General features: G+C 41.1%; 1 protein-coding gene across 1 annotated transcript; it reads right to left on the bottom strand.

The window, feature by feature from the left end:
* Window positions 1-10,692: 10,692 nt before the first annotated feature.
* HRG_02012 (peptidase a4 family domain-containing protein) lies at window positions 10,693-11,697 on the bottom strand (the record flags this gene model as incomplete). The annotated part of the gene is made up of 3 exons (XM_044860483.1): window positions 10,693-10,981; window positions 11,037-11,143; window positions 11,377-11,697. The coding sequence occupies 3 exons, from the start codon at window positions 11,695-11,697 to the stop codon at window positions 10,693-10,695; spliced, it is 717 nt and encodes a 238-aa protein (XP_044724116.1).
* Window positions 11,698-14,586: the final 2,889 nt, after the last annotated feature.

The raw sequence follows: 14,586 nt of genomic DNA, 5'->3' as shown, positions 1-14,586 counted from the left end.
CTTACTAAAACTTAGCTATAAATATACTTCCTTTATTAAAGATAATCTCGTTTAGTAGTTTATAATTACTAATAATTATTCGTAGGAATATATATACTAGCTCTTCTATATTACTTACTTCTTTATATAGTAAAAAGTATCTATACTTCGTTAATCTATCGGTAATAATAAATATATTATCGTACTTAACGTTAGTTATAAGTTCTTTTAATAGTAGTAGCTTTATAATATAGTTAAAAGCTATCGAATCCTATAGTTTCTTTAGTACTAGTAGCGGTTATAATTCTCTATATAGTTTATATCGTTTAGCTTTACTTTATACGTAAAGTTTATATTCTTTAATAACTTATCGTACTACTTCCTTAAGCTATAGGAAGTTATATTATCGTCTAATCCGTTCTATTATTCTTTGGATTCCTTAGTATCTATATATTAGATATTTATATATATCTTATATAACTTTATCTTATAATTCTAGTAGTATCTAGATTTTATTTTTATATATTAGAACTTTTAAATATTCTATATTATATCCGTTTAGTACTTCGTATTCTTTTATCTATTTTAGGATCTTTTAGTATATCGAGTCGTTAGGTTATACTTTAAATATTATATTTAGCTATCGTTACTAGTAGTTCCCTTTTTCGTTGATTTCTAGGAGCTATCCTTTCGCTATAGGTGCCCCTATATTATAGTTACTTTATCGACTAAGGGCGTTAGCTCGACCGTTTTCTATTCCTTTTCTATAGATTATTTCGTAGTCGAATTCTAATAAGTATTCCGCCTATAGGATCTATCGTCCGTTTAACTATTACGTCGTTATAAAATATAAGATATTCTTATAATCTATATAGACCTTAACTTTATATTTACTTCTAAGAAGGTAGTGTCGAAATTCCTTAAAAGCTTAAATAATTACGAGGAATTCTTTATCGTAGATAGGGTAATTAAGTTCTACGCTATATAGCTTTTTCGAGTAGAATATAATTAGTCGTAGTCTTCCTTTATCGTCTTTCTATCTAATTTATACTCCTAGAGTAAAGTCTAATATATCGGTTTCGAGTTCGATTTATTATTCTAGATCGAAGGTAGTTAAGACTAGTTCTTATATAATCGTAGTCTTAATATATTCGAAAGCTTCGTTAGCTTTATCGTCCTATATAAATTCTTTTTCCTTCTTTATTAAGTCGTATAATAGTACTATAATCATTCCGAAATCTTTAATAAATCGTCGGTAGTAATTTATAAATCCTAGGAAACTTTATACGTCCTTAACGTTCTTTAGCATTAGCTATTCTTTAACTAAGTTAATCTTATCTTATTATATTTATATCTCTCTTAGTAAGATCGTATATCTAAGGAAGTCTACTTTCTATATATAAAACTTACTTTTCTTTAGTTTAACTAGTAACTTCGTATTCTAAAGTACGCGGAGTATATTATAGACGTATTCCTTATATTCTTCTAAGGTATCTAAGAAGATTAGGATATTATCTAGGTATACTACTATAAAGATATCTAAGTATTCGCGTAGGACATTATTAATTATCTATTAAAAGGTAGCTAATATATTTATAAGTCTAAATAGTATTACTAGATATTCGAATAGTCTAAATTTCGTTCTAAAGGCTATTATCTATTTATATCCCTTTTTTATATATATTAAGTTATAGGCGCCTTTAAGGTAGAAGGCTATAAACTATTTTTTACTATATAGTTAATCTTATAGTTCCGATATAAGCGGTAATAGTATTCGGTCCTTTATTATAATATCGTTTAAGCGTTTATAGTTAATAACTAGTTATAGCTTACTATTTTTCTTTAGAATAAATATAACTAGGTAGCCTACTTTAGATATTCATATTCGTATATATCCCTTTTATAGATTCTCGTTAAGGTAGTCGTGTAGCGTTTATAGTTACTTTTCGTTTAAGTTATAGATCTTATAGAACGTCGGCGTTATTCTATCCTTAAGATAAATTTCGTGGTCTTATTAGCTATATTTAGGTAACCTTATCTTAAGTTCTTCCTTAAAGAGTTTATTATATTTCCGGTATTCTTAGGGGATATTCTTTATTCTATCTTATAGGCTTTATTCTTTCTTTTAAGAGCTAGTTTCTTTTAACTTAAGCTCTTTATTAATTTATTCGAGGTCTTTCCTTAGAGTAGTAATAACTTTTTAGATCTTCGTATTATATCCTTTATTCTATTTATATTAGATACTAGGTTATATAGCCGTATTAGTTAGTACGTAGGTCTTCTTAGTCGATTTTATTATATCCGCTAGTTCGGTTACTATCTTTATTTATATTGCTAAAGCCCGTAATAATTTACTTAAATAGTTATCCCTTTTATCCTATTTAGTAGCTAAATTATCGTAAAATTTTACTTTCTCTTAAATCTACTAGTCCTAGAAACTTATATCTTCGTTCTAATATAGCTAGCTAGTTTTCTAGTTAATTAGTAGGTTGCTCTCCTATAGCTATAGAAGTCCTAATATAAGGTCGTGTTCTTTAATATCTATAATATCGAAGTTAACTCGTTCGTCGTAGCCCTAGATATTAATATTAAGGTAATTAATCTCTATATTAATAATTCCGTTATTATAGTTAAAGGCTTCTCCTTCGATATTTATAAGTTTATATAGATCTTTCTTATATCTCTATATAAGTCGGTAATAATTAACGACTCTAGGTAAAACGTAATTACCTATCGCGCCGTAGTTTAAAAGTATACGTATATAATATCCCGCGATTTAGATATCTAATACTATTTAGTCGCTATAGCTTACCGTTGCTATATATAAGGTCCTTAGATCTTATTATATTATGCTAGTCTATAGCCCTTTTATAGATAGCGTACCTTATTTTTTGCCTAGTCCTTATTCGTTTTATTTAGGTATTCTTCTTCGATTTATTATTAATATCGTTTCTTTATATTTTCGTCGCATAGTATTATATCGGGGCTTAAGAGACTAATTTCTTATAGCTAATCGAAGATTTCTTATTTCTTAACGCTATATCGTTTGCATTATACTACTTCGTAGTTAATTATATACTATGCTTTATAATTCTATTCGTTTTCGTACTAGAGGTCGAGTTTTCGTTTAGCGTTTTTCTGTTTTTTACGTAGTATTTCTATATCGATTTTTCCTTAGTTAAATACAGCTTATAGCCTTCGTACGTATTACTAATAATCTTTTAATATACCGTTATATCGTTTATACTATACTTATACTTTTTCGTGTTTATAAACTCTATAGTTTAGGTATATATATTCGTTATAATCTTCTTTATTATATTTAACTCGTTACGTAAGTCTTTAGAAGATTAAGGGTTCGGATACCTTAGAGCGAGTAGCGTTATATTATTCCTTTATTTTAGCGTATTTATAGATTTTATATATCTCTAAAAGATATCTCGTTAATAAACCGTAATTATCGCGGTATTCGAGTAGTATACCGTAATTAGGTTCTAATAATATAACTTAGTCGTTTAGGTAGCGTTAATCGATTTTCTAGTAGTCTAGTTCTATACTTAGGTAGGGTTTCGAAAGTACTTATCCTTTAAACTTAACTAGGAAGGCGTCGTATTATGCCTTTATCTAGAAGTATATTATATAATCTAGGTAGACGTATAATATCTATAAAATATACTTATAGTGCTTATAAGTAAGTAGTATTTATAGATCGTCTTTAAATTCTCCTTATAGTTACTATTCTCGTTATAGAGCTATAAAGGTATCGACTATAGCGATAGCTATAGCGTAGTCTCCTCTACGTAGTACCGGTTAATATTAAATTAGTATAGCTTATTAGTTTTCCGTAAGAATTTAAGGTATTTATTAGGTTCTAATTTTAAGTATTTCTTTAAATTCTTTAAAGTATAAAGCGTGTTCTCTAATTATAGTATTCTCCCTTAATAGCGAGGGTAGTAGTACGAGTTCGTTCTTATCTTCTATTTCTCTAGGTATTCCTTATTTTTTAGAGCTTATATTATCGATACTTCGTTATTCCTCTTTAGGTTGCTATCTAAGTTTTATAAGTATAAGGGCTACGTCTATATCTTCTTTATTATATTGCTTATAGACTACCTATCGTTATTATCGATTTTTATTTTATATATCCTCCTAGAATCGTTTGCTATTCTTCTTAATCTAGTCTTAGGAGACTCCTTTAGGATAGGGGTATTCTAGTTCTACGAATTTAACTTATTTCTATATTTTAAGATCCCTTCGTTATATTATTATAAGGGTTTTCTTTAGTTACTTTAGGAACTATCCGGTACCGTTTTTATCGCTTAAGTATACCGTATATTCGTCGTCATAGTATATAGTCTAACTAAGGAGTTTATACTTTAGTTCCTATCTATTAGTAGCGTTTAGGTATTTCTTACCTTCTAGGGCTAGTACTTAGTAGGTTTTCTTCTCTTTACGAGGTTATCTATATTCTTTAGAGTAATATCTAAGTTTCCCGTAGTTAAAACACTTTCCTTTACTTTTCTATATTACGTCTAGGTCTATCCTACCTAGGTTAGTTATATAGGCGTAGGTAATAGGAGTTTCGCGTTTTTTTTTATAGTTAGCGCGTCGGTTAAAGTTATTCCTATAAGAAGGGTTTTAGTTTCCTCTTCCTTATTTCTTTTCTTAGCGTCGCGCGTACTATCTATTATCGATTCGTACTACTATAGTAATATAGTCCGAGAGGTTATTAGGTCGATTTTCCTTATAGAGCTCGTCCTTAACTTCTTCTTTAAGCCCGTCGTAGAATCGTAATATAAGAGGTTCGTCGTCCTAATTAAGCTTTAAGGTAACTTAACGGAACTTCGTAGTATAATCCGATACTAAGATCTTTTATTAAAGTTCTTAAAGTTTCTATTTAGCTTCTTATTCCTCGTTAGTTATTCCGAATACCTTCGTAATAGCTTCTTCGAATCCTTAGAAACTAGTAAAGACTTTATCTATCTCGTTATCTCGTCGCGCTAGTTAGTTATCGAGAAAATCCCTTATAATAGGTCTAAACTAAGCGAGTGCTATTCTAAATAAATAATTTCCTACGTAGAGTACCTTTTTAACTAGGTCTAAGAGTTTAGTAGGGTAAAACCGGTAGTAGGCCTTAAGTTAGGTAAGAAAGTCTTAAAGCGTGCTATAAGTACCGTTAAATAGTCCTAGCTATTTTAGTTTAACTGCTTCTCTAAGGTCCTTAACTTATCCGTTACCTCCTCCGTTCCTAAGTAACTATACCTTATATCGAAAGGTAATAATCTCGCGTATTATATCCTAAGGCGATATAGTAGCTCTAGAGTTTGTTAATCTAGTTTACTATATAGGTATATTAATAGTTACGATATTGCTTAGAGTAACGCGGTATTATACTAAATAAGAGCTTTTAACGTATAACGACCGGTGTTATTCCTAAGGGATAAACCTATTAAGGGGTTTATATTAGTAGATATAATAAGGCGTAGTCTAAGCAATAATAAGTATATTACGTTAGTAATAAGTCGGAGGTTATAGACCGTAGACTATAACTAGGTAATTAAAATTAAAGATAGAATTATAATAAAGATCTATATTAAAAGCTAGAGAGCTATCTATCTAAAAGAGTAAAAGTAGGTGGCTATATATACCTATAGAGACTGTCCTTAGATCACGGTCCTAGCCGTAATCCCCTTCGTGGCTTACTATAGCTCACTCGTAAGCTATACTCCTAAGTAGTGATCTATCTATATAAGGCTCACTTAGCTTACGTACGCTCTAAGTAAGCTAAGCCTAAGTGACTTCTCGTCCCGACCATTGTTCCGAGCCGCCTTATTACGTGAACGTGGCCGGCTCTCCTACGGCCCGCTAACCGTGGTCGTAATAAGGGCTCGCTACTATAATAGCGGCGTCCTAAGTAAGAGCTAATCCTTAAGGTAAAGATAAGTAAATATTATAGCTTTATAAATAGTATACTATAGAGAACTTTAAGAAGCGATTATTAAACTTAGGTAAATATATAAAGGAATAAAGGAAAGAGCTACTTTAGTTTATTTAGGATTATATATAAGCTCTTAATAAGGCGCGACTTAAAGAACGGCGAGGCGAGCTACTTATAGAAATTTAGGAGCTAGAACGCCTTTATCTTAAGAATAATTAATAACTAAAAGAGCGCTAATTTATCTAAGTATATATATAATAATACTTAAACCTTAGATATAATAGTATATAGAAGAATAAAAGCTACTATATCGTAGTTAAATAGTCTCTTAATAAGCAGCTTCCCTTATAAGCATCCTATTAAAAACTAGCTAAAAGCTTAAAGAAATTAACTTAAAAAATTATTAAAGATAAGGATCGGAGTAAGGTAGACGTCCTAAGGCTATTAAACCGAGCTACTTTCCGCCTTCTTATTAAGAAGGTTCTATACTATATTCTAAGTAAGCTAGCTCTAGAGTAGGAGGTAGTAAAAGCTCTAAGATAGAGGTAAAATACTAAGCTCGAGAAAGAGCGTAAGGTATTAGGCCTTCTTAACGAACCTAGATATCCCTTCGCGTATAAGTTCCTACTTAGATACGGCCTGCCCTATCGATACTAGCTATATAAGGCTATTATTAGGTCCTAGCCTATCCTACTTAATATCCTTTATCTACGCTAGTTACTCGACGGACCTACGGTGGTACGTAGCTAGACTATATCTTATATAAAGCAGCTAGCTCCCGAGGTCATAAAAAATCCAGGGGATCGTTACTAAGATAGCGGTAGGAACATGGTTCTTTAATCGGGATTAGTATATATCAAGCCGAAGGCAGCGTTGTAGACCGACTTAAGGCAAGTTTGACCCGTCGCCTAGAAGAGCGGGAGCTTAAAGCGATTTATGTTGTAAGTGTTATCGAAGCTTATCACCTCCGGGAAGCGTTTCCACATACGGATACAGTATAGAAAGGTCCATACCAACCCAACAAGGCGGTTAGGTTCGGTCTCTGACCACTTGGCGATATAGGGGATGCCCCTCTCGTCGAAAAGCTTGATTAACGCGGCTGTGGGGCTCATTCCGCCAAGATTCTCGCGGCGCAGAAGCGCCCTGGCGTTATATATGTCCCTTCTTATATAGACGGTTCCTGGGTGGCTGTCCCGAACAAGTCCCCCTACATCACGTGCCCGGATGCCAACTCGCCGGCTTATTATTTCGATTGTTGCCTTGATAGGGTTGGTAAGTCTTCGGTGAACTGGGTGCGCGGAGAGGCTAATACTCCGTTCGTGGTTATGTTGGCCGTGCTCAGGGTCGGGAAATGCTCGTAGCGTCCACATATAGCTGTTATCTGCCAAGCCTTCCGCGATCACCTTCCACTTACAGCCGGACTTGCGTGACCGCCTCTGGCGAAGCCCAGTCCCCTCAGACGGGCGTGGCTGACCGTACCGATCGCACTCTAATACGTATCGCGTCTTTCTGGCTCGACTCCTAGTTCCATTTCGCCTGACAACGCTAAACCCGTTCGTTTTTGCGAATGCGTTCACCTCGGCGTGAAGGGCCTCGATCGATGGAGCTGCAGTACCGGGGATTTGTGGATTGGGAATAGGTTCAACGTCGCTATAATCCCCATACTCGGCGTCGGAGAAGCCGTTCCACTCTTCGTACTCCTGTCTATCTTGGCTCAACGATGATACTAGTGGAGTGGGCGACGCAATAAGGCCGTGGCAATCGTCTCCACGTTCCCAAATAGCTTGCCGTGGGCCGGAAGCTTCTCGACACTTGGCCAACTCGCGAGCCAATAAGGAATCTATGTCCGCCAGCTCCCAGGCCAAGGTCAAGGCAGGCTAGAAGCAGGCCACAACCTGCTTGCGGGCATCGACTTCCTCCACCCTCAAGAGGCAGCGTAGACGCTGTCTCTCGAGTTTGTCTGCATCAGGAATTCCTGTGGTGAACAACCGCCGAGCCCCACCTCCTCGGAAGCTATTATCCAAGAATATTTATGACTGACGTAGTTTCCACCAGGGCTCGTCGACGCCACGAGAGCCGTGTGGTCTTGGCAGGCTAGTGAAGTAGCTTTCTGGCCATGTCGCGAAGAGATTGTATAACGCATCATCGTCGTTAAGGCCGTAATACGGTTCAGGATCGAAAGGAGGCTGAGCCCGAGCCCGTGATGCAAGTCTACGGCGCTTGCATGGAGGCAAGCCCGGAAGGGATCTACTACAGCCGTCGCCGCTGTTGGCAGCAGTTGGGTCTTCGTGCAATGTCATGCCGGTTGGTGCTTAACCGAATGATTGCTCAGACGGAAAGTTGGTTGCGGGAGAGTTAGTTGTCACTACAGAACTGGCAGCTGGGATGTCACCCCGCTTCTGCCAGGTGGTGGGGCTACAGACCCTGCCACGTGCAAGGACCGGGCGGCAGAATTTTTGGCCCAATTAAAAACCGCCGCCCGTGTAAGGAGCGCCCGTGTAGTAAAGTGGTTGGGCCCGTATATCAATTGCCCCAGATATAATCTTCCTCTGTCTCGCCACTCAAAAAAGCGAAGGCAATGCAAAAGGATCGCTCGCAGGCATCAACTCCAATCATGTCAAGAAGTGGCATGCCGTATCTGTTGTATGTATGTATGTGTATTTCACCCGGAGGATTTCTCCTATAGGGCCTAGACGTAAAAGCTACTGACATTTCAATACATTAATGCGTAACACCTTAAGCCCCACGTGCCGTATCTGTTTGTCTTGTACGTGCAGTCCAGGAAGAGTAAATCTGGGTAAGCCTGAAGGTACGCCAACGAGTCTGGGTGAGCGAATAAGACTGCGGTTACCCGACCATCAGAATCAAGCTGCATCCGGCACCAGAACCCTTCGTTGTCTAGCTGGTTGGCAAGGGCTTGGATCGTACTTTGGCCCTCACAAAGCTCTCGTTTGCTCTCTGCAATGCGGTTGTAGATGTCTTGCTGTGTTGCAATGGTATCGGAGTTCTGGCGCAAATATGTCCTGATATCCTTAGGTGCAATTCCAGCATTTGCGAGGCTGGTAACTGTAGGTCGATCGTTGCTCGTCAACTGTCGATGTGCTGGGTGGGCAGATGGGTCCTGGCTCGGTTGGTGATTATGCTCGGAGCACCCCTGGTCTGGTCGATGGCGTAGTGTCCATGAATTTCCATCCAAGGATTGTTTGGCAAGAACTGAGAACTTGCACCCTGTTCCTCGGGTGCACGTACGGCGTTTTCGTTCAGTGGATGTACTGGGTGGTTGCCCGTTGCGATCACACGCAAACACGACCTTGACTCGTCCATTGGAGGTCTTGGAAGATTTCCCTGTACGGTAGTGAATGCATAACCTCTTGGCTTTGCCCATGAATTGATGGCTTTGAGAAGGGACTCTCGTGAATCGTATGTACCCTCTGGTGGTAGCGCATCGTTGGGAAACACTTTTTGGGCCATTGTGTCGTGGCTGTCCCAGTCGCAGTGGTCCTCAAGCCCCCGAGTGCCACTCGTTGTGTGAACGGAGGCTGCAGTGGGGGGCAGAGGGGCGCAGAATTATTAGTCAGCGGCCGGGCGCGGGAACGTTAAATTCGCGCCCGGGCGCGGATCTATTAGATCCCAATAGGATGCTGAACACTTGGAGAAATGGGCCTTCAAGCAGGCCTGTCAACGGCGAAATTGGAGGCTGAAATGTACGGATAGGAGCAAAATGTGGGGCTTCTGGGTGTTGCAGTCGAAAGTGAAGGATCTGTAAATAGCTTAGTGTCGCGGCCCTCTAGGGTTGGTCCCTCCGGGCGGAATAAATTGCATTGCATTGCATTAGATCCCAAACTACAGTATGTGTTGCGATTAAACTTACTTCTATTCAATTCTGTCTAACAGCTCTCAACATACATATATACATAGTGGCACGTCCGTGCCACTATCCAGTGACTCACCACTTATAACTGCTGCCTAAACATGTCTTGGTCCATGTCTCATATCAAGTCAACAGTGTGCACTATTAGGAGCCCTGAGGTCCGAAGAACATCTTGCGGTAGCCCAGTCGTCCCCTTTTTCGAACGGGTTTCAATTTCCAAGTTACGGCCGCGACGACCACCGCTGCCTTCACGGCCCCGTTCGTGGTTGATGCCGTTGGGCAAGGAGGACGAGGAGATGGAAGCTGATTCGTCTCGGCTTAGCCGCTTAGTCGAGCATTATTGATAGCCGTGCCACGAGCCCGACGGCGATAGATTCGATTAAAGTTAAGACAGAGCCACCACCACGGTATCGGATGTGCTGAGCAGTAAAAACGGTCGAGGCGCTCTGGAGCGAGTGGACGGTTGGCCTTCGAGGCGGGCCTGCCATTGCCGACCTCGACAGTAGATTGGGAAGCCGGTGGCGCGCCGGGCGACAAAATGAATTGCAGTGGTATTCGTTACGGCTCGAGATTATAAAGGAGATTCGCAAGGTGGCGAAGGCCCATAGGTGTAGCGAGGAGGCCGCGATGCACATTGTTAAACCTATAGTAGCAGCAGACCGGCTGCTCGCTGGACTTATTTTGTAAACTGCTCCGAGCTAATAGAAAGGCAAAAGTTGTACGGCTAAAGAGGTAGAAATACACCATTTTGGTTTCCCCTCCCACTCGTAATTTGATGAGCTCGTCGAGCTTTGTGAGCATTCAAGAAGCGGCGAGATAGAAAAACAAGAGTCTGTTCATGCCCGGGTTGGCCCTACGTTGTGCGATACATGGACCGGGCGACGCCGTGAGCCGTTCAGATACCTTAACCATTGAACACGGTTAAATCTGAGTTGCTGTTTACTTCAGCGTGGCAAAGCCTCCGACCGTTCTGGTTCATCTCCCAAAGCTCTGCCCCGTCGAGGGTGATCACGGACCCGCTGCCTGTTGTTGCTTTGCAGCTGATGAGGTTAAAGGCTGAGAACGATGGGAATGGTTGAACTGTGATGCCGGGGTCCTCTGCAATCCACTCCGCGGTCTTTTGGCAGAGAGACCCGTTCTGTGATACAGGATTGAATGTTTGGGACTCGCCCGTGGAGAGATTATCGATGCAACTGAATAATGAGCTTTCAGAGAGCAGTTTCAGATTGAGAGATTTGAGTGACATACATAGTCCCAGTTTTCGGGGATGTGGCTTCTACACTCACATACACTACATCGCCAACATGGACTGTAAAGTTTTCCGTAAGAACAAGACTCCATTTCGGAATGGACCCCTAGATTCGGAGTAGTTACTTACTAGACATGTTGGGATACACTGGACCAGCGGGATAGAACTCGTACCACGCAAATGCACCCACCGTGCCATTAGTAATCTTGTTGTAGTATTCAAGTCAGATCAACCATTATGAACCGTATCAACGGCGATGGAAGAGTTTGATTCTTCCGTAGTAGAGGTATTCATGGCTGAAACAAGTCTGATGAAGAAGAGTCGCAGTAGTACACTTACAATGGTACCAGTTCCACCTTGCAAAAGGACTTCGCAAGGAAATACGCCGTCAATTCCAACCCATTGATAGAACCAATACTGATCAGTCGATAAGTTTCCATTTGGAATCGAAACAGATGGTACTGTCCATGTTCCCTCGACAAATGTCACTTGGCTAGAGTACTGAACGGCACCGCACCAGTTCAAGCTTGAGTGGTCCCGCCCAAACAATGAAGCTGTAGCAAGTGAAGTCATGGGTCGCTTTGTACTTGACGTGACGTAACCGCTAACGACGCCAACTAGAATCATAGCCATACACGCGGAGGCTCTTGGGGACGGCATATTGACAGGCAAAGAGTGTCTTTAGCAAGGAGAAACTGAGACGTGGTAAGTCAAGTCAGAAGAAACATACCTAAGTATTTCAGGGTCTCTGGCGTCTTAAATAGGTTTTTCTTCCTGATAGTCTACTAGTTCGGGTCTTAATGAGCCTGCCCAGGAAATCAGTATACGAGGCAGGCTATCCTGAGCCAATTTTAGCCCTGTCTCTAAAAGGCAACTCTTACCATTCTGTTGGGCAACCGAACTTGCGCTTGCGCTGGTTTCGGCAGGAGATAAATTGCCCTTGTCCACATGAATATTGTTGCTATAGAACAAGTTTGCCGTGGGTCGTCCTCCCCCATCAACGTAGATTGACGTACGTCAGAGACATAGAGCCAGAAACATGTGGCATTGAGCGTCTTCACAATCCGAAATCTCCGTTCCACAGGGGCCTGACTAGGATTGATATCTTGTGCCAGGGCCTCCGCGTGTAGTCCAGACAAGCACCTCGGCAGCAAGCTTTCATTTATTGCGGTTCGCAAGCTGGCGGCATTCGTCTTACCGTTTCTGTTACCGGTTCTGAAGATTCAGAGCTTAGGCTCAGAAGTCTATCTTAAAGAGTCATTCTGTCTCTCGGGCTAAGCATGGTGGCTGAACTGCGATCCCAGGATATCTGCCTGGGCGGTCTGGTGAGCCCTTACGCACACAGGACAACCATCCTATTCCTGCCAGCGCACGCCAATAGACAAATCTGTAAAGTTAAAAGATCTTCAAGGTCAATTGCTTAACAAAGAAGGTAGTCGCAGTCACTATAGCGTCGATCCTGATTCTGGCCTTCCGATTCCGGCAGTCGCAACGTTCATGCTGCATATATTAAAATACTACGTCACGCCTTGCAGTTTAGAGCGGTTGTGCAAGGCGTACAATCAGCCGAAGGCTGCGAGTCCGCGGGCCAACGGGCCAAGCAGTCAATCACCGAGCAGTCAAATCATCTGCAAGCATGTAACTGTTACCTTATCTACGCCCACGGATATTTTCGGCAGTATTCATTTAGTTAGTACTGATCTTACAGAGTGTGGAGACAGAGCTGACATGAGAATCGTTCTTATTGCGACAATCAAGGCAGTTCTTCGTGTTCCCAGCAGATTTCCTTTTACTGACGAAGTCGCCCGCCGGTCTCTCCTCGCCACAGCGGGCACAGACAATGGAAATTATGTCCATAATATAGCTTCCGGGAAGTAGCTTCAGGGCCTATTGCCTAGCGAAAAGAAGACACGTAGAAGCGTTGAAGCGGACGAAATGGGTATCTTCAGCCAAGTGTGACGTAAATAAAATCGTCCCGAGTAAATAAACGGCGATGCGGAAGGGCCTGGACCCACTTCCTAGGAGCCGTCAGCCAGTTGCCGAACGAGTTGCAGCTCGCTATATAAAGCTTGGGCCAATCAGAGCCCGGGAAACTTATCGCCCCCTGTCTGCACGAAACCCTTATTATTCGGGAAACTTATAGATTAATATAGAGTCAGCCTTCGGCTAAATGCCTTGAGGAACGAAAGGACTTTCTACGTGTCTCTGGTCCCTCAGCTCCTCCCCCCGCCTTTTATAAGGCCCCTTATTATTGGTCGCTGCTGCCCCCCTCTTGCCCGTGATTCTTAGCCTTTCCGCGTGCCTTACCCCCCTAGTAGGCTCCTTCCGCGCCGTCCCGCCGCCGGCGCTTCCTTCCCCTCTCTCGTTTTATCGCCTAGCGTAGCGGCCTCGACTCCCCCGTATCGCTATCGAGCTAGCGCAACGTCTCCTCGACAGTCCTCTTGCTTAATACCTCGAGCCTAGCCTACGCGGTAGTTATCTCCTCGGGGACCCGGTTGCCTACTAAGTCTCTCTCCCGTACCTTAGACACGAGTATAATGCTATCTAGCGTTCGGCAGCGCGATAGCTATACGTATAAGCTATATAGATTATATTACGCGGGCACGACCCTTCTATCGACCTTTATCGTCCGTGTCCCTCGTAGCTTAAGGGCTATATAATCTAGCGTTCTGCCTTATACCTTATAATCTATGCACGCGAAAGCTACTACGTATAGTAAACCCTTCCGGCTAATATCGTTCTACTACTACGGTCGCTTTCGTTAGTAATATATCTTAACGCTTATCGGCGTTAATAGGATCGTGCTCGGCGGTATCCCTACTAAGCAGAGGTCCTTTATCGTCGCCGATATTAGAATTATCCCCGCCGGCGGCCTAAAGTAGATCGTTATATTAGCCGAGATCTAATACCCTAGGTACGCCTTATCGATAATAACCTCTACCGCCGAGTAGCTAGCGCCGTTTACTAGCTTTAGCCCTTAATAGGTATTATAGTTTACGACGGCTAGTATCCTAGGTATAAATATAAAGATAGCTAGTACTAGGATCGCGCTATCGTCGCCTTAGTTAAGTATTATAATCGCTTTTTCCTTAGTCGGTAGGCTATCCTTTTACTTATACTTAGAGATAAAGATATATATTATCGACTGCTATTAGATCCGAAACGCTAAGCTCGCCTCTATATTTAGGTTTTACCGGTTCCTATTTAGCGGCGTTACTATAGTAATGCCCGTCTCTTAAGGGATCCGCCTACCCTCTTAGTAGCACCTTAAGTTAAGGAGGTCTAGATCTATATAGTCCTATATACCTAGATAGATCCGCCTTAGTAGCCCTTATAATTCCGGATCGCCGGCGGCGCGTATTTACTCGTTTAATATAATAACCGTCGTAAATCTCTTCTATAGCGCGTGCGCTTTATTATACTAGTGCCGCTACTTAGCTTTAAACGAGTTATCTATATCCTATAAGGTAGCCGTACTTAGTAGGACGATCGACCTCTCTTAGACCGGCCGGAACTACTAAAAGTCCCCGTAAAAGAGGATAATAGGGA

The sequence above is a fragment of the Hirsutella rhossiliensis genome (genome assembly GCF_020360975.1).
Source record: "Hirsutella rhossiliensis strain HR02 chromosome Unknown scaffold00002, whole genome shotgun sequence".
NCBI lineage: Eukaryota > Fungi > Ascomycota > Sordariomycetes > Hypocreales > Ophiocordycipitaceae > Hirsutella > Hirsutella rhossiliensis.
Note: the sequence above shows the minus strand (reverse complement) of the source record. Positions and strands in the feature narration are given on the sequence as shown.